This window comes from Paramisgurnus dabryanus, chromosome 5, assembly GCF_030506205.2.
Source record: "Paramisgurnus dabryanus chromosome 5, PD_genome_1.1, whole genome shotgun sequence".
Taxonomy (NCBI): Eukaryota; Metazoa; Chordata; class Actinopteri; order Cypriniformes; family Cobitidae; genus Paramisgurnus; species Paramisgurnus dabryanus.
Genome location: NC_133341.1, coordinates 35,181,160 through 35,208,948, shown reverse-complemented (window position 1 = coordinate 35,208,948; position 27,789 = coordinate 35,181,160). Strand labels below are relative to the sequence as shown.

At 37.7% G+C, this 27,789-nt stretch overlaps 2 protein-coding genes across 4 annotated transcripts; both read left to right on the top strand.

The window, feature by feature from the left end:
* Positions 1–4,494: 4,494 nt before the first annotated feature.
* paip1 (poly(A) binding protein interacting protein 1) lies at positions 4,495–13,556 on the top strand. The gene is made up of 11 exons (XM_065250990.2): positions 4,495–4,830; positions 6,936–7,081; positions 7,278–7,472; positions 8,723–8,835; positions 9,176–9,287; positions 10,406–10,531; positions 10,669–10,775; positions 10,915–11,032; positions 11,233–11,287; positions 11,452–11,530; positions 12,659–13,556. Exons 1-11 carry the CDS (start codon positions 4,695–4,697, stop codon positions 12,744–12,746), a joined length of 1,275 nt encoding a protein of 424 aa, XP_065107062.1. The 5' UTR covers positions 4,495–4,694; the 3' UTR covers positions 12,747–13,556.
* A 639-nt stretch (positions 13,557–14,195) lies between these two features.
* c5h5orf34 (chromosome 5 C5orf34 homolog) lies at positions 14,196–27,697 on the top strand. 3 transcript variants are annotated; one of them, XM_073814863.1, is made up of 12 exons: positions 14,196–14,789; positions 16,528–16,617; positions 16,701–17,281; positions 18,119–18,217; positions 20,331–20,451; positions 20,564–20,646; positions 22,813–22,882; positions 22,966–23,121; positions 26,249–26,355; positions 26,524–26,646; positions 26,749–26,789; positions 26,904–27,697. In XM_073814863.1, exons 1-12 carry the CDS (start codon positions 14,589–14,591, stop codon positions 27,071–27,073), a joined length of 1,842 nt encoding a protein of 613 aa, XP_073670964.1. In that variant the 5' UTR covers positions 14,196–14,588; the 3' UTR covers positions 27,074–27,697. The 3 variants fall into 3 exon arrangements, with proteins under 3 accessions (XP_073670964.1, XP_065107064.1, XP_065107063.1); XM_065250992.2 differs by having other exon boundaries at positions 20,331–20,457; positions 26,252–26,355; XM_065250991.2 differs by having other exon boundaries at positions 20,331–20,457.
* The last annotated feature ends 92 nt before the right edge of the window (positions 27,698–27,789 follow it).

Below are 27,789 nucleotides of genomic sequence, written 5' to 3'. Positions count from 1 at the left end.
CCACAAAGGCTGAAGGTCTGCTCTGCCAGTGTGCCCGCTGCAAAAGTAAGTGACTGTTCACTGTATGTCCATTTTCATGAAATGCATACAAATAACACGCAGTGTGATTATAGTGCTATATATACGCCAATTTTGCAAGCATATGATACTCCAGTCCTTAACGGATTTTGGCATAATTATGTATTGCACGATAATCACACTGTGCTATGTGTATACATTTGATGAGAATGGCTGACGCCTCACCGGATCAGATGTGTGAAAATACGCACATATATAACAGCGGACCAGCCACTTTTTATTGTTTGTTCCTCCTTTCAAATGTAAACAATGAACGCGAATCTCATCCACGCGTCAGCTCCTACACTGCCCAGCTTCATGCACAGAGACACCAGACGCACATTTCACCGGGACAGCGCCACCCGGCACTCGTTGGCCTGTACAAGCGACACAGTAGCCTATCTGTACAGATGTGAAGCTAAGATTCATCCAAACATTCGCTAAGTTTGTCTAAATGGGCCTAAAAGTCGCTAGATGTAGCAGTAAAGTCCCTATTTTAGCAACACAGTCGCTGAGTTGGCAACGCAGCGTTAGCCAATCCCCTTTTTTGAGCAAGTAAATAAACACCACCCACTGATTAACATTAAATTTGCATACAAGTTGAAAATGAAAATGAAAACGAAAAAGAAAATGAAAACAAATAATTTAAAGAGAACATAAAATTATAACTGAACTTTACATTTTAATTTTGTCCCAATTATTGCTTGGGTATAAATAAAAACCCTTTTAAAAATGTTTTTACAGATTCCTTTTCAAGCTTGACTTTTTATTTTAATATTGTCAGTCTTGACACTATGGAATGTTTTTTTGGTCTTTTTTAAATTAATTAATTAAATTATAAAATAATTAATTAAATTATAAAATAAAAATAAAATTGCAAAATATGTCCCAAATTTGAAAATTAAATGCTAAAATAAAAATTAAAACATTATTTCATTTTCATTTTTAACGTGATGAAGCATCATTCCGGCCAAATTAAAAAATAAAATTTAATTGATGATTTGACATTTCATTTTCAATATAATCTTGAGTCAAGACTGACAATATTAAAATAAAAAGGCAAGCTTGAAAAGGAATCTGTAAATACATTTTTTTAAAAGGCTTTTTATTCATGCCCAAGCAATAATAGGGACAAAATTAAAATGTAAAGTTCAGTTTTAATTTTATGTTCTGTTTAAATTATTTGATTTCATTTTCTTTTTCGTTTTCATTTTCTTTTTCGTTTTCATTTTCATTTTCAACTTGTATGCAAATTCAATGTTAATCAATGGGTGGCGTTTACTTGCTTAAAAAAAGGGGATTGGCTGAAGCAGCGTTGCCAACTCAGCGACTGTGTTGCTAAAATAGCGACTTTATTGCTACATCTAGCGACTTTTAGGCCCATTTAGACAAACTTAGCGAATGTTTGGATGAATCTTAGCTTCATATCTGTACAGATAGGCTACTGTGTCGCTTGTACTGGCCCACGAGTGCCGGGTGGCGCTGTCCCGGTGAAATGTGCGTCTGGTGTCTCTGTGCATGGAGCTGGGCAGTGTAGGAGCTGACCCGTGGATGAGATTCGCGTACATTGTTTACATTTCAAAGGAGTAACAAACTATAAAAAGTGGCTGGTCCGCTGTTATATATGTGCGTATTTTCACACATCTGGTCCGGTGAGGCGTAAGTTTAACGAGCTGATACACCGACCAGTCACTTACTTTTAAATGAACATTATCTGTTTATTTAGCCTATGTGTTGTCTGTACAAGTATCAGAACTTGCGTCCTCTGTGAAATGCGAGTCTCTCGGAGTCTTTTGTGTACACTGCACTGGACACAACATACAGTTCTTCTGACCATAGCTGAAGCGTGGAAGACGAGCTACGCACATGGGCTGTGACGATATCACAGTAATACTGCATCACTGCTGTAATAAGATGCCAGCTGCGGTGATGTCACGGCCGCAACCTTATAAAGCGCGTCATGCCCAAGTGCTCTGATTTCTTGAACTGTACCAACTCACTCCCTGGTTTTAAACCCCTGCGCGAATAACAACATCTCTGCAAGGAAATGTCAGAGCCATGCCCATGAAAGTTCATGTGCAAGGAGTCCGAGCCACGCGCATATTAAGCTTTCTCGTTCAAGGAGAAGCAGGCACTGTGCTGGTGATGATAATGATAGCATAATAATAATTTAAAACTATAATGGGCAAACATGACAACTATCGTTATGAAGCCAGGAGCGCGTATACTGACAGCACAACTTGTTATTTGGTTGAATGCTGTGCTTATATCTGGAGCTACTGTAAGCGAATTTCTGAAAGCAATGATTGGAGTATCCATAAGTTTTGTGCAGTTATTTACGTAATGATGCAATTGTCGATTTCGTTTTGTATCCACTTTGAGAAAATCTAATTAAACATACTAACAATAATAACATTAAATAATGTTTATTTTCGATATCTTTTGAGTTTAATATCAATTATGGAACAGTTTTTGTCATTGTTTGTAACCCATTTTTTGTACAATAAATTATTAAGAGTTTCAACATGTTTGGAGAAGTGTGTTTCTATTCACGGAGAGTTTACCGAAAATGAATGTCTAAAGAAATAGGAATCAGGTTTTGCACAACTCATCAGAAACAATCTTAAACTCTGCATGTTCTTTCTGCAGGTTTTCAGGTTGTTATTCTATGAAATGTATTGTATAAAATGGGTTATAAACGATGACATAAAAGGTCTATAAATCATAGTATATTCAAAAGATATAAAAAACAAAAGTTAACATATAGAAATACATATTATTTCACATTGTTATTGCTAATATAATTTGTTGTTTTAATAATATGGGGTGGGTTGTTGTGCTAACAGTCTAACCGCGTGATTCTGTTGCTTCTTCACCACGGTAAAATAAAATCCCGTACGGTCACAGCCCTACTCACAAATCAGCATTACAAATGAGGACCACTTATGCCACAAAGGCTGAAGGTCTGCTCTGCCAGTGTGCCCGCTGCAAAAGTAAGTGACTGGTCACGGTGTATGTCCATTTTCATGAAATGCATACAAATAACACGCAGTGTGATTATAGTGCTATATATACGCAAATTTTGCGAGCATATGATACTCCAGTCCTTCACGGATTTTGGCATAATTATGCATTGCACGATAATCACACTGTGCTATGTGTATGCATTTCATGAGAATGGCTGACGCCTCACCGGATCAGATGTGTGAAAATACGCACATATATAACAGCGGACCAGCCACTTTTTATTGTTTGTTCCTCCTTTGAAATGTAAACAATGTACGCGAATCTCATCCACGCGTCAGCTCCTACACTGCCCAGCTCCATGCACAGAGACACCAGACGCACATTTCACCAGGACGTCAGCGCCACCCGGCACTCGTGGGCCAGTACAAGCGACACAGTACTATCTGTACAGATGTGAAGCTAAGATTCATCCAAACATTCGCTAAGTTTGTCTAAATGGGCCTAAAAGTCGCTAGATGTAGCAATAAAGTCGCTATTTTAGCAACACAGTCGCTGAGTTGGCAACACTGCTTCAGCCAATCCCCCTTTTTTAAGCAAGTAAACGCCACCCATTGATTAACATTGAATTTGCATACAAGTTGAAAATGAAAATGAAAATGAAAATGAAAACGAAAAAGAAAATGAAAACGAAAAAGAAAATGAAAACAAATAATTTAAAGAGAACATAAAATTAAAACTGAACTTTACATTTTAATTTTGTCCCTATTATTGCTTGGGTATGAATAAAAACCCTTTTAAAAATGTATTTACAGATTCCTTTTCAAGCTTGACTTTTTATTTTAATATTGTCAGTCTTGACTCAAGATTATATTGAAAATGAAATGTCAAATCATCAATTTAATTTTCTTTTTTAATTTGGCCAGAATGATGCTTCATCACGTTAAAAATGAAAATGAAATAATTTAATATAATGTTTTAATTTTTATTTTAGCATTTAATTTTCAAATTTGGGACATATTTTGCGATTTTATTTTTTATTTTATAATTTAATTAATTATTTTATAATTTAATTAATTAATTTAAAAAAGACCAAAAAAACCTTCCATATGACTCAAGATTATATTGAAAATGAAATGTCAAATCATCAATTTAATTTTCTTTTTTAATTTGGCCGGAATGATGCTTCATCACATTAAAAATGAAAATGAAATAATTTAATATAATGTTTTAATTTTTATTTTAGCATTTAATTTTCAAATTTGGGACATATTTTGCGATTTTATTTTTTATTTTATAATTTAATTAATTATTTTATAATTTAATTAATTAATTTAAAAAAGACCAAAAAAACCTTCCATACTGTACAACGTCAGTGTCCCTCCAAAAAAATTCAAAGGCTTTTATAAAACATTTCATGACACCTCTGTATCCAGCAGATGGCAGTGTTCCGATCAGCTGGTGTATGTGGAGAGTGACAGAGGAAGTAATCAGGGTGTCCTAAAGGGGGCCAGATGCCAGAAACAGAAATAGTAAACATGAAAGTGAGAAGGAGGGCGTGAGATTAAAGCGTCTGTTAAGCGTTCAACGGCCTCCATAGATCAAACCCTTGTAGTTATTTGTGTCTCCTTACCCAGAGTTTGGATCGGACCGGTGAGATCCGGGTAAGGATCATGTATAACAACAACAGCACACCGTCAGTGTCCCGTTCATCTGAGACTGGAAATTCGGTCAGAAGTTCAGCGTTTAACCCGGGTGAACCGCTGCGACAGCCGCGCACGTCTCCACCGATCGGTGACGCGAGCTCAGGTAAACTTCACTGCTAGCCTAGCGGCTAATATAAACATCACGTACAGAAAGCATTGCTTTGCCAAGCATTGAACAAACTATTTTTAATCATTTTTAATTTGTATTGTCTTGTTTTCAATGTGAGAGAATTTGGCTTTATTCGCACGTGCAGACGTGATGTAAGTCGTTAATAGTTTGTGCCTATGGCTGTGTAGGTGTAAATTTGAGATAAATAGGCAGACAGACAGACATATATCGTGTTAGACATAGATGGATAGACTGAGAGACAGACATACAGTAGATAGAGCTGCAGACATATATCGTGTTAGACAGAGATTGATATATATAAGACAGACTGGTAGATAGACAGACAGACATATCGTGATAAACAGACAGACAGATAGCTAGACAGAAAGATATAATGTTAAACAGAGATGGATAGACAGACAGACAGACAGACATACAGTAGATAGAGCTGCAGACAGATAGATGCAGACATATATCGTGTTAGACAGAGATTGATATATATAAGACAGACAGGTAGATAGGCAGATAGATAGACAGACATACAGATAGCTAGACAGAAATGTGTCGTGTTAGACAGATATAGACAGAGAGACAGACAGGTAGATAGACACACGTATAGGCAGGCATATATCGTGTAAGATAGAGATGGATACATAGACAGGCAGGCAGGCATACATACATTGTGTTAGACAGATGTATAGACAGACAGACAGACAGACAGACAAGTGTATAGACCTGCAGACATATGAAGACATATATTGTGTTAGATAGAGAGATGGATATAACAGACAGACAGGTAGATAGGCAGAAAGATATCATGTTAGATGGACAGACAGGTATTATGTTAGACAGACAGGCAGACATATCGTGATAGATACAGAGATGGATAGACCGACAGACAGACAGACATACAGTAGATAGAGCTGCAGACAGATAGATGCAGACATATATCGTGTTAGACAGAGATTGATATATATAAGATTGACAGGTAGATAGGCAGATAGATAGACAGACATACAGATAGCTAGACAGAAATGTGTCGTGTTAGACAGAGATAGACAGACAGACAGACAGGTAGATAGACACACATATAGGCAGGCATATATCGTGTAATATAGAGATGGATACATAGACAGACAGGCAGGCAGGCATACATAACATTGTGCTAGACAGATGTATAGATAGACAGACAGACAGACAGACAGACAGACAGACAGACAGACATCGTGTTAGATAGATGGACAGACAGACAAGTATATAGACCTGCAGACAGATAGATATGAAGACATATATTGTGTTTGTTAGAGAGATGGATATAACAGACAGACAGGTAGATAGGCAGAAAGATATCATGTTAGACAGAGATAGACAGACAGGTAGATAGACACACATTTATCGTGTTAGATGGACAGAAAGACAGACAGGTATTATGTTAGACAGACAGGCAGACATATCGTGATAGATAGATAGATAGGCAGGCAGGCATCTATGTGTTAGACAGAGATGGATAGACAGACAGACAGATAGATAGGTAAGCATATATCGTGTCAGACAGTTGGATAGATAGGCAGATATATAGATATCGTGTCTGACAGACAGACACGTAGGAAAACAGATAGGCAGACATTATTCGTGTTAGACATAGACAGATACACTAGTCAACATTTGAAGTGGATCAAAACCTTTCTTAAAAGTTGTCTTAAAACTAATACCCAATACCCGTTCTTGTCTTAGGACAACTTTGATGAACATTTTTGATCCACTTCAAATGTTGACTAGTATAGATAGATGGAGAGATAGATAGAAAGAGATAGATATTGTGGCAGACAGAGACAGACAGGCAGACATATCACATGCAATTTATCGCAAAAAATTTTGTAGGCAAACATAAAATCAGTGTGTTTAAATCAGTATTAAATTCAGTATTTAGTGGTTGATAGTTAATCTGGACTAGTCTAGTTAAATCACATGATTCAGAGAAGCCGATGAAGGTATTACAATTTTGTTAATTCTGCATCTACATCATTCAATGTTTCCATCTTGCCATAGCTTTACACATCACCATAGTTAAAAAGGACCTTCATTGCTTTATCTTCTAGATGGCAGGGGGTCTCAGATAACTTCAAATGTACGGGAAAGTAACAGTAGTGGGACTGCCTTAAAAACTGCAGATTCATTGGCCAAGAACTCCAATCTGTCTGCTGCAGCACCAGAGTTCATCCCAAGCGGTTATGCATCATACCAGGTGAGTATGAACAAAAAAAAAGCTTTTAAAGTAACATCTGATTTGACTCTTATTACTTTTTATTGCATGGTCCAAGTGGCAGTAAATCTGGGCACGCTTTCAAATGAAGAAAAGTCTGTTTTTGTAATATTTTATTAAGATGAATCGGTCAAAGTGGTTTCATGACATGCTTATAATAATTTTTTTGTTCATACAGGATGATGTGTATTCAGATGGATCTGAAAGTTACCCTGATGCCTCACTGGCTGATTTCGTGCATGATTTTGTAATCCATTTGGCCTCATCTCCGGGGTCCTTCGAGGCCGAAATCGATTACATCACTGACACACTGAACGGCTTGGTCACCACAGAGGAAACACTGCAGGAGTTGGTTGAGCTCATCTATGTACAGGTGAACTTATATTGGTAACAAATAATAGAGGATATAATTCTTTTATATTTGTGTCAGTTTATTTTTTGTTTTTGAAAGCTTAAAAAATTTATAGAGTCTCGAGTGATACAGCTAAAAATACTGTTAAAAAATATGATTATTTTCAATATTTACTCAATATTTATATGGTTGCTCTTAATTGTTCACATGAACATCTATAATTTCAATTTAACACCAATTTTTTAAGTACATTCACAATCTCAATGCTGTATAACCGCCACTTCCGCATTTCTCCATAGTTTTTACAACCTGAAACCGCCGTATAGCGTGGATAATAAGTCACTAAAAGGGCGACGATTACAAGGGAGACAAGATAGGAGATATTTAAGATATGAATTTCTCTGGATTTACAAATTCTTGGGACTTTTTGGGTAATGAAAGTATACAATTCTATAAGATATCACATTGTGCAAGAGTTTTTGGGATATTTTATTATGAAAATCTTACAAATTGTGTCTTTAAGTCTAATTACATAAGTAAATAAAAAACTTTCGATAACTGTCGATAAAATAAAATATGTGCCTTTATTGTTTGCATAATTTTTTGCAACCTTGTGCATTTAAAAGACAGCTGAAAAACAGGCCAATCTTAACATAACTCTGATTGTTAAGTTACAGTCGAGATGTACGCCCAACATTAAATTACTCATTCAATTAAGTACAATGTTGTTACAATGCTAAAACAAAGTTGTGCTTTGTGAGTTAGCGCTATATGCTAGTTAATGCTAGCATTTAGGCTGAAGTTCTACTATTGACGTTACAGTTAACGTTTTGCAGGTCCATACTGAAAAAAAAACACAAACTTACCAATCAGAAATGTCCATTAACAATCTCCAACAATTGATTATTCCTCAAATTCTGCTTCTTCGTCTGATAGAGGCTCAAACATAAGGTCTGTTTACACACACACACAAAGCTACTAAAGGAGCTGCTCTGAAAAAAACGGCCAATCAGAGCAGAGCTCAACATCATTATTCATGACCCTTTCAAATAAGGATAATTTTTGGATAATTTTAAAGGTATCTGGATAATTTTTGCACTTATTAAAGCTACATATCTTCTATGTAGATATCAGAGAACAATTTAACAGATTATTTGAATGCTTTTTTGGCACCTTTAAAGTAAATCTGTCAAAACATAGATTACACTTGGCATAAGTTGTTGTGTTGAATGCAATGAAAATTGTAAATGAAATGCATTTGTTCTCCACAGTCCACAACCATCCCTAACTTTGCTTATACTGGGGCTCGACTCTCTAACCATCTGTCCCAACACATCATCTTCAGTCCACCCAGTGGTAACTTCCGTCAGCTGCTGCTAAAAAGGTAAACCTCCACTGGCTGTCACATCTGTCAGGCATCCTCACCGTACTTTCAGGTTTAGCAATGTGAATGTCTGAGATAACGATTCATAAAAGTTGAATAAACCATGTTCCTGGTCTTGTTTTTGTCAAAAGGTAATAACTTTTTTTTACCTCTGTAGTGATTTCTTTTTAGCAACTAAAGTTTCATTTCTATCCCTCAAACAATATATCATACAGATACTATGTATGTTCGATGGTTTCACTCTTTCTTAGTGAACTTTGCCTTTACTTTCAGTTTCCTGTTTTCGGTCAGTTTCATTTATGCCTAACTTCTATTCTGTCATTTGTGTTTATGAGTGCAGATGTCAGACAGAGTTTAACCAGAGAGAGCAAGCTGTCAGAGGAGACAAGGACACCCAGAAAAGGTTTCATTCGTATGTGCTGTTTCTAGGAGAACTTTACCTAAACCTAGAGGTCAGTACATAAAACGCATGCTGTTCATCCATTAGCACAAAAACAGGATAATCATGAATATTACACAGCTCTTTATAGGATTCCCATGGTCCTTAAAATCCTTGAAAGTTTGTGAATCTGGGGAAATAATAATTTCAGGCCCTGGGAAGTTTTTGAAATATACATACATAGATACAGGTCATTGAAAGTGCTTGAATCTATTTTATGCAATATGTTTTCTGGAAAAAATTTTTTTATTTCCTGTGTAGTGTAGGATAATATCATATTTTTCTAGCCTTTTAAGCACACGTGCTAAACTGTTCACTTTAAATGCTTATATCTTCTGTGAATGTTGATTCATACCAAAATGCTTTTTTGCATAGTTGTGTTTGACACATGAAAACATCTCGGGTTACGTATGTAACTGTTGTTCCCTTAGAAGGGAACGAGACGCTGCGTCTCCCTTGCCGTACTTTCTGCGTCCCTGTAACGACATACTTCCTGGCTCCCGCATCACCCTGTCTTTGTCATTAAGCCTCACCATTGGTTGAATTTGATATGCACATTCAGACGCCCTTACCCCTGGAGGCGTCCCCAAAGTGTGACCCCAATGACGCAGCGCGAGTTCCCTTGAAAGGGAACTGTAACAATGTGTCATTTAAAGGTAACATGATGTAACCTTGCTCTCACTTGAAATGTGTTCCCATATTTAATCCTTGAATTTGAGAGTATTGGACCTCGAAAGTCATTGAAAGGTCCTTGAATTTGTCTGTCTTTTGAATACTGCACTCTGATTGGTTAGTCACGTCATGGCATTCTGTAATTAAGCCTAAAGGGCCGTTCACATTATAACGATAACTATTAAAAATAGTTTTAAAAATTGCTTTTATATTAATGAGAAGTTTGAAAGTTGAAACCACAACTATAACGATAAAGATACAATGAACGATTACGTTGGGATCAGTTTCTGAGCGAACTGATGAATGATAAACCATTGACAGTCAATCAAATTTATTTGAACTTCAAGTGCACGCGCATTTAAAATGACAGATGACACTATGGAGAAGCTCATTGCTGAGGTCTGTAACATAAAATTCCCTCAGGTATCCAGCGCTTATGCAGTTGTAATTTATTTCTAGGTCAAAAGTAAAAAAGGCACACCGGGCAGAGCTGACGTCTTGCTGGGAGCCCTTAAAGATCTTTTGAACACGCTATTCTCTCACCCTGATGACCCAAACCTAATCTGCGCTGTCAAATTACTCAAGGTACAAAATGTTCCCCTTTTATAGTAAAAAAATTATTGTAGCTTAGTAAAATTATGGCACTGTCATGAAAATAAAATGCAGATGATGCAAATTTGTTGAATATCTTGACGCTGACATGCATTTTTTTTACTGCTAAGCTGAGCGGTTCGATTCTGGAGGACACATGGAAAGATAAAAAAACATCAGACATGAGTGAGATCATCAAGAAGATTGAAGAGATTTTGTTAGATGCCAAATGTAGCAGGTGAGTGAATCTGCTCGTTGTTTGCAAGTGGGCATCATGTGTAAGCTTCACTGTCTGCTCTCCTATTTGGTAGTTGCCACATCAAACTGTGCATGCATAAAGTTTTATCACATATATTTGTCTATATGTGTGTCTGTAGAGATGTTAGACAGATGCTGCTGAAGCTGGTGGAGTTGCAGTCGAGTAACTGGGGCCGAGTTCACACAGCTGCTGTCTCGTATGATGCTACACCTGACAACGACCCAAACTACTTTATGGTGAGGTTTTGCAAAAATAGCTCGAATATGTCAGTGAGTAACAGGATAAATACTAAATACATATCACTTCATCCGATTATTGGTGCCAAATAGTATTTTTATGAATGATTTTTTACAAATGGCATAAGTCATAATGTTATGGATGTTAGTTTTTATATACAGTACTTCTATATGAACATTTTATGATTTTGTTTTTCCAGAATGAACCAACCTTTTACACAACAGACGGGACACCTTTCACAGCTGCCGATCCTGGTGAGTATCATCAAAGTCCCTTTAGGGAAGTCGCGCCACTAGGCGCCCATGTTTGCAACACCTCCAGGCAGTTATTTCAGTCATGCAAGACTAAAGTCTTATCTGCTTAAAGGGTGAAAGACGTCTCTATAATATGATGCAAACGATATTTTTTGTCACTACAGACTATTCAGAGAAATATCAGGAGATTCTAGACAGAGAAGATTATTTCCCTGATGCATGTGAAGAGAACGGTGCTGAATCGTAAGTATACTTTTTTAATTTTAAGATTTTTTACAAGAATATCCAGTCGTCCAGGTAAAGCTATATTAGCGTACTGCAAACTTAGCATACAGATGGTTCTAGTAGCACCAGTTAGTGTGGCATTGACTTCAGTAATTGTCCTCCTCACAATAAGAGTGGGCGGAGTCAAAGAGCACATTTTAGTGAAGTCAGCAGTGTAGGGAGAGAGGGGGGCTTAACAAGATCTGTCAGTCTTATTCAGCATAGTCTTCATCCATCCACCCATCCATCTATCCATGTGACTTTAGGGTTATTTCACAGGCATAATATACTATTAGATATTCCTTTTCTAATATACAATAAATGATTAAAAATGCTAATAATGATGACCATCAATATTATATATACTGTATGTAGTTGGGACACTACAACGTCTTTTTCAGACATTGAATATCAGGGATTTTTGTTTGTTGCTTTACATTTTAGTTTCCATTTGTAATGTAATCCTTTTGTTAACTTGAAATGAGGAATACCATTTCCGGGTCCACGCCTCGGCTGACTAAAGTTTGAACAGCTGTTTATTGCCACTGTTTATTCATTTCACGCATTTAAGCTACATTTTTATAAACTTACGGTGTATGCTACATTATCCAGGCTCACGACATCCCGGACACGGGTCATGGAAATTCAGCTTTTTAGTCTGTGAAAGTCAGGGAAATTGTCATTTGACAATATAAATATTAGGGCTTTTAAAAGATTAATTGCGATTAATCGCATACAAAATAAAAGTTTGTTTTTGCATAATATATGTATGTGCACTGTGTAATTATTTTGTTTATATAAATACACACATATGCATGTATGTATTTAAGAAACATTTACATATACATATTTAAAAATATATATTTTATTTTATATATAAAGTAAAAATATATACATAAATAACATGTCCTTTAAAGTTCTTAAATGTACGTGTGTGTTTATATATACATAATAATGACACACGATACACACACAAATATATTATGCCAACAGAAACTTTTATTTTGTATGCAATTAATCGAGATTAATCTTTTGACAGCCCTAAAAATATATACATGTAATATATGTGACCCTGTCTGTGAATTTGTTATTGTTTCTGTGTGGCAGTTTTGATGGTGATGATGACGAAATGGATCCTGAGATCGAGGAGGCGTTCGAGAGATTTTGTATGGAATCAGAGAATAAACGGAAATGAGATCTGTGGATGTTACCACCCTACCGGTGGGAATGTTACAGAGTTGGCGGAACCCAAAAGTTTTTTTGGTGATTTTTGTTTGTTTGTTTAGTTGTTTGATTTCTCAACAAGAACTTCATGTCTACACTTTCATTGGATATAATAGCAGAGTTTATTGTTTGATTGTAACATAACAATTGGTAAGGCAATCAAACCATCAAGTTTCGGGTAGCCGGTTTTGTGCCTGGCTCTTGAGGTTTATCGTTTTATTTGTGTTTTGATTCGTCTGACATCCAAAAAAAAACGTTTGCGGTGAGATTTTAATATAAGCCGAAGAGTAGCAGCATAAAGTGTAAGAGGTTTGTTTGCAAATTATTTCCTGAGTATCGGTGTAATTGTAGGAGATGTTGAATGTGGAATATCACCTTGGTTGGTTTGTTTTCAATCCTTAAGGCTTGTCTGTTTCAGTTGTTGTTTGGAATACAAAATTCTTAACAGGACGTGGTGGGAAAGATAACAATGTTTATGAAAGCTCATCCTTTCAGAGATCCAATGCAAACTAATTTTGAGTTAGTAGTTACCTGCTTCACAGTCACTTTGGCTTTCTGAATGCAGGAATAAAATTTCCACAAATGCTAACTGTGTCAAATAGCTGAGAATAAGCTCTGCACGGTTTAAGGAGTTCACACGGATTCATCACCACTGTGATTTTTCTTAACTGTTGTCATCACTAACATCTCACAGATCCCTTATAAAGGAATGTTTATTTTAATATAGTTGTAAATATTATTTACTGCATTGTTTGCCTGCAATAAATCTTTTTCAAAACAATCTTATAATCTCTGATTATTATTATGCAATCACATGCCAATGAACATAAATGACTCTGCTGGCATAAGCTTTCTGTCCTTAAAGGGATAGTTCACTTTAAAATGAAAAATTTGTCATCATTTCCTCATCCTCATGTTGTTTTAAACCTGTATGAATTTTTTTTCTGATGAACACAAAAGAAGATATTTTGAGAAATGATGGTTAACTCATTGCAGATACTGACCTAGACTTCCGTAGTAGGAATAAAAAATATGATGGAATTTAATGGGTACCATCAACTGTGTGCTTACCATCATTTATCAAAATATTTTCTTCATCATTTATCACAATACTTCCAAAATATTTTTTCCTATTATGGAAGTCAATGGTCAATATCTGCTGTGTGTTTGCCAACATTTCTCAAAATATCTTTTTTTGTGTTAATCAGAAAAAAGAAATTCACATGAGGATGAGTAAATGATGACAGAATTTTCATGTTAAAGTGAACTATCCCTTTAAACAGCTACATTATAGCGAACATGTTTGTGGTTTTGGCATTGTAGTTAAGAGACAGTGTGATTTACCCTTTTATTAATAATGACACCCAATATGAGGATAGTTTATAAGTAATTTTATGTAAATAAAAAGGATAACATCAGATCTACATATTGACATCACGAGTAGCCTACTACAGTATAACAGTAACTATCATCTTATATTCTGTTGCTTTGTTTTTGTGAAAGCTGACAATCTAGTTATGATAAAGTTGTCTTGTATTTTAAAAGAAAAAAATATTTAAATAAGCGTCTAATTGCACAAAATTTCTCATCCCGAATTTTCTTTATGTAAATGTAAAGTTTTTGCCGCAAGATGGCGGTATTAGAGCGCGCGTTGGTGTGATTGCCGGAGAAGAAGAGACTCGTCCAATCAGCGTCGCTTTCGTTATCAAGCGCGAAAACTGAAGCCATGGCAACTGCGATAGTGATGTTGGTTTGTTTGTGTGAAAGTCTGTGATAGTTTCATATTTAGACTATCGTATGATCGTGTGAAGTCATGTGTGCGGCGGTGAGGTTTATGGTGATGTATCTGGATGAGTCTGTAGATGTGTTTTATACAGACGGGCGCAGACTCCAGCTGTCATCCTGCGGCTCTGAATTCATTATAGACAAACACAAGCTGTCACCATCTGATCACCCGCTACACACCAGAGAGAGAGTCAGACAGAGGACACGATTCACCATCAGCGAGTATAAGGTCATACACACACAAACATAAATAGAAATACATTTATACAGACACAAGCACGCACACATTTATACTCTTACACACACACATTAATAGATATACACACAGGGGCGCTGCTAAGGATTTTGGGCCCCATGAAAAGAATCTTGACAGGGTCCCCAACACAGCTGAGACTTTTTTCATATTAATTTACATAAAATTATGCGCTTTTATGGTATTTTCACTACCAATGGGGTGAGGAAATTTTACTTGAATTAAGTGTTTAAGAAAAAAGAAATCTTATTTCACCATTTTTTTTCACCCCAGATCATTTTGCTTGTTTTGAGGACAATTTCACTTAAATTGTATATTAATTTGTCTTAAAACTAGACTCATTTACTTAGGTCATTTTGCTCATCGAGAAAAAGCATCTTAATTTAAGGATAACTTTGTCTAAATAAATCATAAAGCCTTGCTGCTCCCTGACTTTTCCTAAAACTACATGCATTTTCATTATAACTAGTTTAAATATTTATTGTGTGAATAAAAACAGAAATATAATCATTTCTATCTATAACGTCCACAGGCAGTCATTTTGCGCTGTTTAAATTGAGTTTTGCCAAGTTGATATTCTGCCGGCGCTATAAGTGAAGTCAGGCTGTGTTGCCTGGATTATACAATTTGGGTGGACTGAACCATTTTATGATAATTGAGAGGGGGGAAAGGGGCCCACGGACGTTTGTGTTTCCTAAACAAATTAAAAAAAAATTATGCCAGGAAACAGCAAATAGAATAATTTAAAGTTAATAATTTTTACTATTTATTAATTTTTTTTACTTGTGGGCCCCGAGAATCGTCATTGTTTACCCCCCCCATTACAGCGCCCCTGTATACACACATAGACATACATTTATAAAGACACGGGCACGCACACATTCATGCACACACCCACACCCACACACACACGCACACACACACACACATACTTGCATTCATACAAACATTGAATTAATACATATACACACATTTATAGATGTACACACATTAATACAAGCATTTATTCACAATGAAATAAGTGCTCTTTAATCCATTAAACCTAATTTCACTACTGAAATATTACTGTGTCCTTCAGTTATTTGATAATCAAAATGAAATTGCTAATCCAAACAGGGGTGTTGCACAAGATCTCGGGCCCTATGCATAGGCAGTCCTGATGGGCCCCCATGCCCCACCCCATAATATATTAGACTTTTCAAGGGCCCTCTCTTCCTTTGGGGCCCTGATAATCAGTACTGGTTTTACCCCCAGTCCGACGCCCCTGAATCCAAACACCAAAATATTTATAAATGAAAACTATACTTTTGTATACGACTGTATACACACATTTATAGATGTAAACAAACACACACAAACACACGCACATTTATACATACACACACATATTTGTAAATATAAATTTTTAGATGTACACAACTTTATACACATATACACACAGACATTTTTACGTAAACATGCATACAAGCATACGTATCACAATACTTTGTGTGTGCAAATGTATGTGTGTCTCATGATGTGTCAATTATCTTTGTATGATCATCCATCCATCATCAATATTTATCTTATGTCTCTATAATTTATTTTCGACAAAGCTGCTTGCAACAATGCTAAATTGTGACAAAAACATAAGATTAAAATCTAATTAAATTGATATTGACCTATATGGGTTAATAATGAATGCCATAACTTAGTTTGTTGTCTTTTTCTGCAGATGTTGGTAGTTAATGCGCTGGAGTTTAGAAACAAATACGCAACTCGTCCATATCTGCCTGAAGAGCTTGTGGAAGTGGAGTTTAAAAAGGTGAAAGTTTCATCAAGATGCAGTTTAATGACTAAATTCCTATACTTAATTGCTCACTGAAGTTTATTTATTTTCATTTACAGACTTCCATGAATGCAGTGACTGAGGTGCAGTGGCCGGCATCTGACACTTGCAATATTTTACGTGGACCTCTCGAGGAGATGTCTGTCTGTTCTGTTAATGGTCATGCTAAACTCATTCTTTCCTCTTCTGGAGAGGAGTTCACAGTGGAGTTTATCTGCAGGTCCAGCCAAAGTGAAGTAGACTCACAATATCAAGGGATCCAACACAAAAGCACGTGTTTGCTAGGTGCCCTGACATCAAAATCAGTCACGGGTAAAGACTTAAACACCTCAGCGAATGATCAAATCCATGGTCGTACAGCTGCAGAATCTGTGGAGCCAACCAGCAGAACGTCCAGTAAGGTGGATCTGTACACCAAAGTCATCCAGCAGTATTCCCGAGCATCTTACCCACAAACGTGGCACTATCCTTTATCGTTAGCGGTCAGGCATCTGGAATCACAAAGAACTGAAATAAACACTGGACAACCTATATCAAGTCATGCAGATCTACAAGACGCAGAAGTTCAGCTACCAACAGAGCTAAAGTCGAAACTTCCTGAGGCGTTGCCTTTGAAATGTCCATCTCCTCATCAGCACAGGTGCGTCACACCAAACACAGCACACAACCATAGTGATGATGAAGTTACAATCTCAATCTCTCTTATGTAAGGGATAATGTAGAGGCAGCCGGTAGTTATTGGGAAATAAGCCCCGACAGTGTGATCAGGACCCGACGCGAAGCGGAGGGTCTTGTATCACACTGAAGGGGCTTATTTCCCAATAACTACCGGCTGCCTCTACATTATTCCGCTTATTACATGGCTACTTGCCACATAAGAAAAAAAACTGGACATGAATATGAATTTGAAACATTTTATTGGCATATTTGTTTTAAATTAACATTTTTATCCTTCCGCAAAACTTTGCACAGATGCATAAAATGATCGTAATACCTTATTAAGATCCTCTGCTTCATACTTGTCTCCATTTTTTCTCTTTTAGCCAGTCTTTGAGAAGTTTTAATGCCCATTCTGTATTTTTTTGTGTGTTGGCTTCGTAGCTGTCATGCTCTATTTTGTCAAGTTCAGTCTCAGTAAGCTCTCTGTGTCTTGTCGTTGTTGTCGAGTGTTTGTCACAAGATGGCGCCAAACAGACAGTAATCTTTATTGATCTTTATTGGCGCGGAGCGATTTTACTCGTGCAAGTAGTCCGGCTATGCGTTATTATTTTGGAGCGGTTATTATTTGAAAAGAACGAACCTGCAAATGTCTCAACTGACCAATCAGAATCAAGCATTCCAGAGAGCCGTGTAATAACTGCGTATAAGATCCAAAAAAAGAAATAAAGCACTCAGTTACAGTGCTTTGTTTTTCATGCTGTCAGTATGTAGTTCACAATCACAGACAGAAATTGAATACTGACCGTGTGTTGCTCAGGTGGAGGTACGAGAAAGTGAATCCTGATTGGCTGGAGCAGGAAGTGGAAGTTACCACTGAGCTGGTGAAAGTGGTCTGGTGCAAAGGTGTCATATACCGGTGAGTAATTATATATTTACTGTACATAAAATAACACTGTTACTGTGACATTAACTCATTCGCGCCAGCCTTTTTTTGTTTTTTTGAAAAGTTATATAAACATACAAATATATCAAATGAAAGAACAGACCCTCTGCTTTCAAACAAACAATAAACAAACAAACAAAACGGGAAAATGTTTTAATCCTATCTATATCTTTTTCTCTACTTAAAGGAGTAGTCCACTCTATAGATGGGGCCCATTGACTTACCATAGTATTTTTTTTCCTACTATAAAAAGTCAATGGACCCTATCTTTAAAGTGGACTACTCTAAAAACTTTTATATATGGGTATTTTTCTTAAAAAATTTTTTTTTTTGCAAAAAGCTTAAATAATTGCATTTTTAGTGAAGGAATTTTGTTACAGATCATATTAAATATGATTATCAAAACATGCACAGAGTTTAAAATTAGTGAAAAAATTTGCTTCGGTTTTTTAATAAATTGGGTAAGTGGATAATAGCGGTATACAGATTAACATAAAACCTCATCAGAATTTTTTTTATGCAAATGTTTTCTCTTAATTGACGAGATAACTCGTCCATAGCGGGGAAAGAGTGTTAAATACTGTATAATTACTAGAACTACTACTCTTCCTTTACAGGACTGCTTGATGTTTGTCATTATTTGGAACAATTAGGGTGGATTTACACTGCAAATCCTGATGCCCAATTTCCGATTTGTTGCCCGTATCCGTATTGTAAGGTTCCCACGGGTCCTTGAAAGTTTGTGAATCTGGGAGAAAAATTCAAGGCCCTGGGAAGTTTTTGAAAATATACATGCGTAGATACAGGTCATTGAAAGTGCTTGATCTATTTTATGCAAGAAGTTTTCTGAAAAAAAAATCTAATCCAAAATGTAGTGTAGGATAATATCATAACAATTCTAGACTTTTTAAGCACACGTGCTAAACTGTTCGCTTTAAATGCTTATATCTTCTGTATGCAAATGATGATTCACACCAATATGCTTTTTTTGCATAGTTGTGTTTGACAAATGAAAACGTCTCGGGTTAGGTATGTAACTCTTGTTCCCTGAGAAGGGAACGAGACGCTGCGTCTCCCTTGCCATACTTCTTGTGTTCCTGTAACGCAGTCTTTGGCAAAATTTCAGATAGCGATATACTTCCTGGCTCCGGCGTCACCCTGTCTTTGTCTGAAGCCTCACCATTGGTTGAATTTGATATACACATTCAGACGCACTTACCACTGGAGGCGTCCCCAAAGTGTCACCGCAGTGGCGCAGCGCAAGTTCCCTCAAAAGGGAACTGTAACGATGTATCTTAAAAGGTAACACGATGTAACCTTGCTCTCACTTTAACACAGAGGTAGAATAATGTTGTGATATGTAATTACCATTGTGCTGCTAAGAAGAGTCATGTGACCACGGGTGGTGTCCGCCTTAGTTGATGTCATTTCATCATCACAGCATCACATTTTTAATGACGCACGACACGTCTTGACATGGATATATCTGATCTGTCCGCTTACATTGTGGATGCGAATGCATATATCCGATTCATATGCGATTTCTCTCCACGTATAAATGAGGCCTGTAACGGATCAGAGAATAACAGAATCTATGCATCATTTCCGATCTGTGCCACTTTAGAGAAAAAAATCGAGTCACTTCAAACATGAAGTGTAAAAGCGGCCTTAAAGGGACACTCCACTTTTTTTTGGAAATAGGCTAATTTTCCAGCACCCTAGAGTTTTACATTTGCTTTTTACTGTTTTGAAATCCATTCAGCTGATCTCTGGCGGTCCCACTTTTAGCATAGCTTAGCATAATCCATTGAATCTGATTAGACCATTAGCATCGTGCTAAAAAATAACCGACTCGATGGATGACATAATAGTAAAAATTAGTAGTAATGGTGTGCTAGACGTCACTACTTCCACATACAGTACTGTGCAGGTTGAACTATAATTAGAGTACTGGTTTCAAATCACTTTTGCGAAACTATGATGTCATAGGCTGCTCGGTCTGCGCAGTGCCACATTAAACACACCTGTGGTTTCTGTTTGTTTTGCACTCTATAAATCAGATTTGTTGGTCTCTATTTTTTCTCAGTATAATTGATGGCGTGACAGCAGTAGTCGAGATCTCACCTGGTGACGGCTCGGTCATCAGATCCAACGGAGCTCTGGCCAATTACTTCACACATTACAAATCTAAAGCTGCTCACAGAGATGTAAATGTAAGAAGCTATTTTAATGTTATTCACTACAATTACTAAGGAAATAATCACCAGTCCAGACAACTGTTCTGTGAGCAGTGTGCAAATAATTTCTGTGTGTTTTTAGACTGTGTATTACCTGAGCGGACTTCCACCCGATGTCCCAGGTCAGCTGTATTCTGTGAGATCTGTGGTCACACGGGCCAGCAGGTGAGATGATGGGCACAAAATCTGACGTGATCATTCCAGATAAAGCTAAAGAAGTTGCATGACTCATGCTGTCTATCTGTCATCTATCTTCATCAATTCCTCCATCCATGTATTCATTCATCTGTCCATCCATCTATCTGTCTCTCTGTACACTTGTTTGTCCATCCATCAATTCCTAATTTTATTTATCCATCTGTCTTCATCAAACCATCCATCAATTCCTCTGTCCGTCCATCCATCCATACCTCCCTCCCTCAATCCATCTGTCTCTCTTTCTATCTATCTGTATCTTTCATTTATTCCTATGTCCGTCCGTTTGTCCATCCCTCCTTTTATCAATCCATCCATGCATCTGTCTGTCTATCTGTCATCTATCTTCATCAATTCCTCCATCCATCTATTCATCCATCCGTCCATCCATCAATCCATCCATCTGTCTGTATGCCTATCTGTCATCTATCTCCATCAATTCCTCCCTCCATTCATCTGTCTGTCTGTCTGTCCATTCATTTGTCCATCCATCAATTCCTCATTATATCCATCCATCTGTCTTCATCAATCCATCCATCAATTCCTCTGTCCGTCCGTCTGTCCATCCATCCATACCTCCCTCCCTTAATACTTCTGTCTGTCTATCTGTCTGTCATCTATTCGTCCGTTCGTCCATCCCTCCTTTTATCAATCCATCTATTCATCCATTTGTCCATCCATCTATCTCCATCAATCCATCCATCAATTCCTCTGTCCATCCATCCCTCCCTTAATCCATCCATCTGTCTGTATGCCTATCTGTCATCTATCTCCATCAATTCCTCTCTCCATCCCTCCATTCATCTATCTGTCTGTCTGTCCATTCATTTGTCCATCCATCAATTCCTCATTCTTTTCATCCATCTGTCTCCATCAATCCATCCATCAATTTCTCTGTCTGTCTATCCATCCATCTGTCTCTTTTTCTGTCTATCTGTATCTATCATCTATTCCTCTGTTCGTCCGTTTGTCCATCCCCCTTTTATCAATCTGTCCATCCATATGTCTGTCTATCTGTCATCAATTCCTCATTCTGTTCATCCATCTGTCTTCATCAATCCATCCATCAATTCCTCTGTCCGTCCATCCATCCATCCATCCATACCTCCCTCCCTCAATACTTCTGTCTCTCTGTCTATCTGTCTGTATCTGTCATAAATTCGTCCATCCCTCCTTTTATCAATCCATCCATCCATCTGTCTGTCTATCTGTCATCTATCTTCATCAATTCCTCCATCCATCTATTACTCCATCTGTCCATCCATCAATCCATCCATCTGTCTGTATGCCTATCTGTCATCTATCTCCATCAATTCCTCCCTCCATTCGTCTGTCTGTCTGTCCATTCATTTGTCCATCCATCAATTCCTCATTATATCCATCCATCTGTCTCTCTTTCTATCTATCTGTATCTATCATCTATTGCTCTGTCCGTCCGTTTGTCCATCCTCCTTTTATCAATCCATCCATCCATCTGTCTGTCCATTCATTTGTCCATCCATCAATTCCTCATTCTTTTCATCCATCTGTCTCCATCAATCCATCCATCAATTTCTCTGTCTGTCTATCCATCCATCTGTCTCTCTTTCTATCTATCTGTATCTATCATGCATTCCTCTGTCCGTCTGTTTGTCCATCCCTCCTTTTATCAATCCATCCATCCATCCGTCTGTCTATCTGACATTTATCTTCATCAATTCCTCCATCCATCTATTCATCCATCCATACATTTATCCATCTATCTCTATCCATCAATTCCTCCGTTCATCCATCCCTCCCTTAATCCATCTATCTGTCTGTATATCTATCTCCATCAATTCATCTCTCCATCCATCTATGTGTCTCTATCAATTCCTCCGTCCATCCATCATTTCTCCATCAATTGCTCAATCAATCCATCTATCTGTCTCCATCAATCCATCAATCAATTTCTCTGACCGTCTGTCTGTCCATCCATCCATCTATCCTCTGTCCATCCCTTTTTCCATCCATCTATCTGTCTGTTTTACAGAAATGTTTGTGTGTTATTTGTTTCAATCCGTACAATTAAGCTCTTTAACAAAAGTTTTGAGTAATTGTAATACTGAAGCTTGACTTGTGTAATGAAGAGTAATATCTGTGTTTTTGATTTGTTAGGATTCTAAAATGCTTCATCCAGGCCAGAACTTCTCTGAGGACTCATCTGTCTTTTTTCTGTTGGAAAGAGGTCAACTTCATATTGATGAAAACTTACTGTGCATTGTACTCATGCAGATATTGATGTAACCCATACTTGTGTGTTTTCATCAGACTGCGGTGTGTGATTGTGTGAACGTGGTTCAGGAGGTGAATGTGGCGGGTACAGGATGTTTTAAAGCTCTCTCAGATGGGGCCGCTGAGGTTTTGTTTCTCAACGGTGTGAGAGCTCAGATGATGTGGACTTCAGACTCGTACACACCTGCACAGGTATATCACATGCGGGTTTCATTCAGCATACAATCACACACACAACAATAATCATGTCAGCAGGTCTGTTGTGTAAAATTCTGGATTTTTTAAAATGTTGGTAATTTAATGACTTTTGTCTCTGTATTTAAAATTCTGTCCGTCCGTTCATCTGTCCACCAATTCCTCCATCAATTTCTCCTTCTATCAATCCATCCATCTATCTTCAACCATTAATTCTTTCTCAATACATCCATCTGTCTGTCTATCTTCATCGATTCCTCCATCCATCTGCTCATCCATCAATTCATCCATCGATTCTTGTTCCATCCATCACTCCCTCAATTCATCCATCTGTCTGTTTGTCTAACTCATCTTCTGTCCATCCATCCGTCTGCCTGTCCGTTCGAACGTCCCTCCTTTTATCAATCCATCCATCCGTCTGTCTGTCTTTCAATCTGTCATCTATCTCCATCAATCCATCCATCAATTTCTCTGTCCGTCCATCCATCCCTCCCTCCCTCAATCCTTCAGTCTCTCTGCCTATCTGTCCGTATCTGTCATCGATTCCTCTGTCCATCACTTTCATCCACCTGTCTGTCTGTCTGTCCATTCGTCCATCCCTCCTTCTATCAATCAGTCCACCCATTTATCCATCCATCCATATCTGTCAGAAAATTCCTCTGTCCATATGTCCGTCCATCCATCTATCCATCCATCTTTATCTGTCATCGATTCCTCCGTCCGTCCACCCATCCGTATCGGCCATCAATTCCTCCGTCTGTCCATCCATCCATCTGTATCTGTCATCAATTCCTCTGTCCATCCCTTCATTCATCTGTCTGTATGTCTGTATGTCCATCCGTTCTTTCGTTCATCCATCCATTCTTATAGCAATCCGTTCATCCATAAATTCCTCCTTAAATTTTTCCGTCCATTTATCCATCTGTATCTGTAATCAATTCCCCCGTCCATCCATCCATCCATCCATCCATCCATCCATCTGTATCTGTCATCAATTACTCTGTCCATCCATTTATCTGTCATCAATTCCTCAGTCCATCCCTTCATTCATCTGTTTGTATGTTTATCTGTCCATCCGCTCTTTTGTTCATCCGTCCATTTATCCATCTGTCTGTCTATCTTCATCGATTCCTCCAACCATCTGCTCATCCATCAATTCATCTATCGATTCTTGTTCCATCCATCACTTCCTCAATTCATCCATCTGTCTTTTTGTCTAACTCATCTTCTGTCCATCCATCCATCTGCCTGCCTGTCCGTTCGTACGTCCCTCCTTTTATCAATCCATCCATCCGTCTGTCTGTCTGTCAATCTGTCATCTATCTCCATCAATCCATCCATCAATTTCTCTGTCCATCCATCTATCCATCCCTCCCTCCCTCAATCCTTCAGTCTCTCTGCCTATCTGTCTGTATCTGTCATCTATTCCTCTGTCTGTCTGTCCATTCGTCCATCCCTCCTTCTATCAATCAGTCCACTTATTTCTCCATCCATCCATATCTGTCATAAAATTCCTCTGTCCATCTGTCCATCCATCTTTATCTGTCATCAATTCCTCCGTCCACCCATCCGTATCGGCCATCAATTCCTCCGTCTGTCCATCCATCCATCTGTATCTGTCATCGATTCCTCTGTCCATCCCTTCATTCATCTTTCTGTATGTCCATCCGTTCTTTCGTTCATCCATCCATTCTTATAGCAATCCGTCCATCCGTTCATCCATAAATTCCTCCTTAAATTTTTTCGTCCATTTATCCATCTGTATCTGTAATCAATTCCCCTGTCCATCCATCCATCCATCTGTATCTGTCATCAATTACTCTGTCCATCCCTTCATTCATCTGTCTGTATGTCTATCTGTCCATCCGTTCTTTTGTTCATCCGTCCATTTTTATAACAATCCGTCCATCCATCCATCTATCAGTATCTGTCATCAATTCCTCCGTCCATTCATCCATCTGTCTGTCTGTTCCTCCATCCCTCCTTCTATCAGTCAGTCCACCCATCCATCCATATCTGTCATCAAATTCCTCTGTCCATCTGTCCATCCATCCATCCGTATCCGTCATCAGTTCCACTGTCCATCCATTTATCTGTTTGCAATTCCTCCGTCCATCCCTTCTTTCATCTATCTGTATGTCCATCCGTTCTTCCATTCATCCATCCATTCTTATAGCAATCCGTCCATCCATTCATCCATAAATTCCTCCTTAGATTTTTCTGTCCATTTATCCATCTGTATCTGTAATCAATTCCCCCGTCCGTCCATCCATCCATCCATCCATCCATCCATCCATCCATCTGTATCTGTCATCAATTCCTCCGTCCATCCCTTTATTCATCTGTCTGTATGTCTATCTGTCCATCCGTTCTTTTGTTCATCCGTCCATTTTTATAACAATTCGTCCATCCATCCACCTATCACTATCTGTCATCAATTCCTCCGTCCATTCATCCATCTGTCTATCTGTTCCTCCATCCCTCCTTCTATCAGTCAGTCCACCCATCATCCATCCATATCTGTCATCAAATTCCTCTGTCCATCTGTCCCTCCATCCATCCATCCGTATCCGTCATCAATTCCGCTGTCCATCCATTTATCTGTTTGCAATTCCTCCGCCCATACCTTCATTCATCTGTCTGTCTGTATGTCTATCTGTCCATCTGTTCTTTTGTTCGTCCATCCTTATAGCAATCCGTCCATACATTCATCCATAAATTCCTCCTTCATTTTTTCCTTTTATCCATCCATCTATCTCCATTAATCCAATCATCAATTCCTCTGTCCGTCTATCCATTCATTTGTCTGTTATCTGTCTGTCTGTCCGTTCGTCCATCCCTCCTTCTATCAATCTGTCCATCCATCAATTCCTCTATCAATTTCTCCTTCCTTTCTTTCATCCGTCTGTCTGTCCGTCCATCCATCTGTCTGGCTTTCCATCTCCATCAATTCATCTAGTCCATCCCTCAATTCATCCGTATCTATCATATATCTCTATCAATCCATCAGTTCCTCCATCCATCCATCCATCCATCCCTCTGTCTATCTGTCTATCTATATCATATTATATATTTTTATTTGAAATGTAATTTTAAATTCGTATTTTAATTTTCCTCGTCTTAGCAGAAACTCACAGCAGAGGTCAGGGCTTCAGAAAGATGGTGTCAGATCAGTCTGCCAGATGGTCATCAGACACTTGTCCAGGTGGATAAAAACAAACCTTATCAAAGGTAAAGCAGACACAACAGTGAGAGAGTAAAAATGCATTACAAGTCTGACAATAAAAATGCAATGCATTGTCGAGCGGATGTATAGCATAAAGAAGAGTCACAATCACTGGATGAATTATATTAACCCATTAGACTGCAAAATGTAAAACAATATCTTGTCTTTCAAAGGTATGTGTCAGCATTAGTGGAGTGGTGTGAGTGGGTAAAGCAGACAGAACAGAGCAAAAGCATAGAGGGTGTGGCCTTCTCAGACTCCGCCCATTCGAACACACATCAGCCAATAACCTACAGGTATTATGAAACTCTTATCTATGGAACTATACCTGTATTTATCATTCATGTCATGTTTTACTTGCTTAAACTCATTTCTCACACTATCACACTACACTACAGATCTGTTGTCTCAGAACTGGAAAAGATTAAAAGGTTTAACTGTATCCTTTTTATCGAATTTATATATATAAATATATATATATATGCGTTTTAATACATAATTTATTGTAAACGGAACGCCTACCTGTGGTTTTTCTTTAATACAAATGAATCAGTTTTGTTGGAGAACAGCCGTGTCTTGGGTTCTGCAGGAAGATCTTTGGGTTGTGAGCGTTCATCTGACCTTTGTGAAGTTAAACTGACCGATAACTGTATCTCTGAGGCTTTGGAGAAAACCTCTAAAGCCATACGAGATATTAACACGCTCTTATCAGAAAAACCATAGACTTTTAGACACGATTATACGGCTTTATTAAGACCATAGAAACTAGAGACTGTGTTCGATGCCGACCCACTGTATTTAAAGTTGATCATCATCGAGACATTTGAAAACAAATCAGCTTCTTCGTGGACCTTTATCATGGTTGATGACATCATAATGTTTATGGGAACGAAAATCAGCAAATGACTCTAGGCCGGATCCGCACCGGAGCTAGTAACTTTGGCGTGTATCCGGTGCAGATCTGGCCCAGAATCGTCTGCTGTTTTGGAGGGATTGAAATACAGTGGGTTGATCTTGTAAAAGTTTTCAATACTTGTTTTCAATAAAAGTTTAAAAGCAAAAAATACTGTCTAGTATTCAAAGTGTTGTTTTGATCATAGTCTTGTTTTTGTTCTCAAATCAATTCTGGCATCTACCTGGACTGACGTCATTTCTGACTGTTTTTATGCACACATTAATACTGAAAAAAATGTAATTTAATTTACTCAATAAATAATTATATGTCTGTTTTTGCTCACAAATAAATGTTATGAATGTTACAGGAATTCAAGTAAGACATAGATGAAGGCATGGAGTCCTGTTGCAGATGTTTCAGTCATTAGTTTTTCCGCTGGCTGTCAACCATACTTGCAGACAAACCAATAACTTGGTTGTAACAACATGTAGTGCATTTATATATATATATATATATATTTATATATGCCTCAGTTTGTGTTTAT

What these genes read in the sequence shown, in the direction of transcription:
- paip1 (XM_065250990.2), top strand. Translation starts at nt 4,695, where the DNA reads ATGTATAACAACAACAGCACACCGTCAGTGTCCCGTTCATCTGAGACT. An exon ending in GCGGTTATGCATCATACCAG is followed by an intron (nt 7,082 to 7,277) that starts GTGAGTATGAAC and finishes TTGTTCATACAG; the next exon opens with GATGATGTGTATTCAGATGG. An exon ending in TTTCACAGCTGCCGATCCTG is followed by an intron (nt 11,288 to 11,451) that starts GTGAGTATCATC and finishes TTGTCACTACAG; the next exon opens with ACTATTCAGAGAAATATCAG.
- c5h5orf34 (XM_065250991.2), top strand. Translation starts at nt 14,589, where the DNA reads ATGTGTGCGGCGGTGAGGTTTATGGTGATGTATCTGGATGAGTCTGTA. An exon ending in CCATCTCCTCATCAGCACAG is followed by an intron (nt 17,282 to 18,118) that starts GTGCGTCACACC and finishes TGTGTTGCTCAG; the next exon opens with GTGGAGGTACGAGAAAGTGA. An exon ending in AAAGATTAAAAGGTTTAACT is followed by an intron (nt 26,790 to 26,903) that starts GTATCCTTTTTA and finishes CAAATGAATCAG; the next exon opens with TTTTGTTGGAGAACAGCCGT.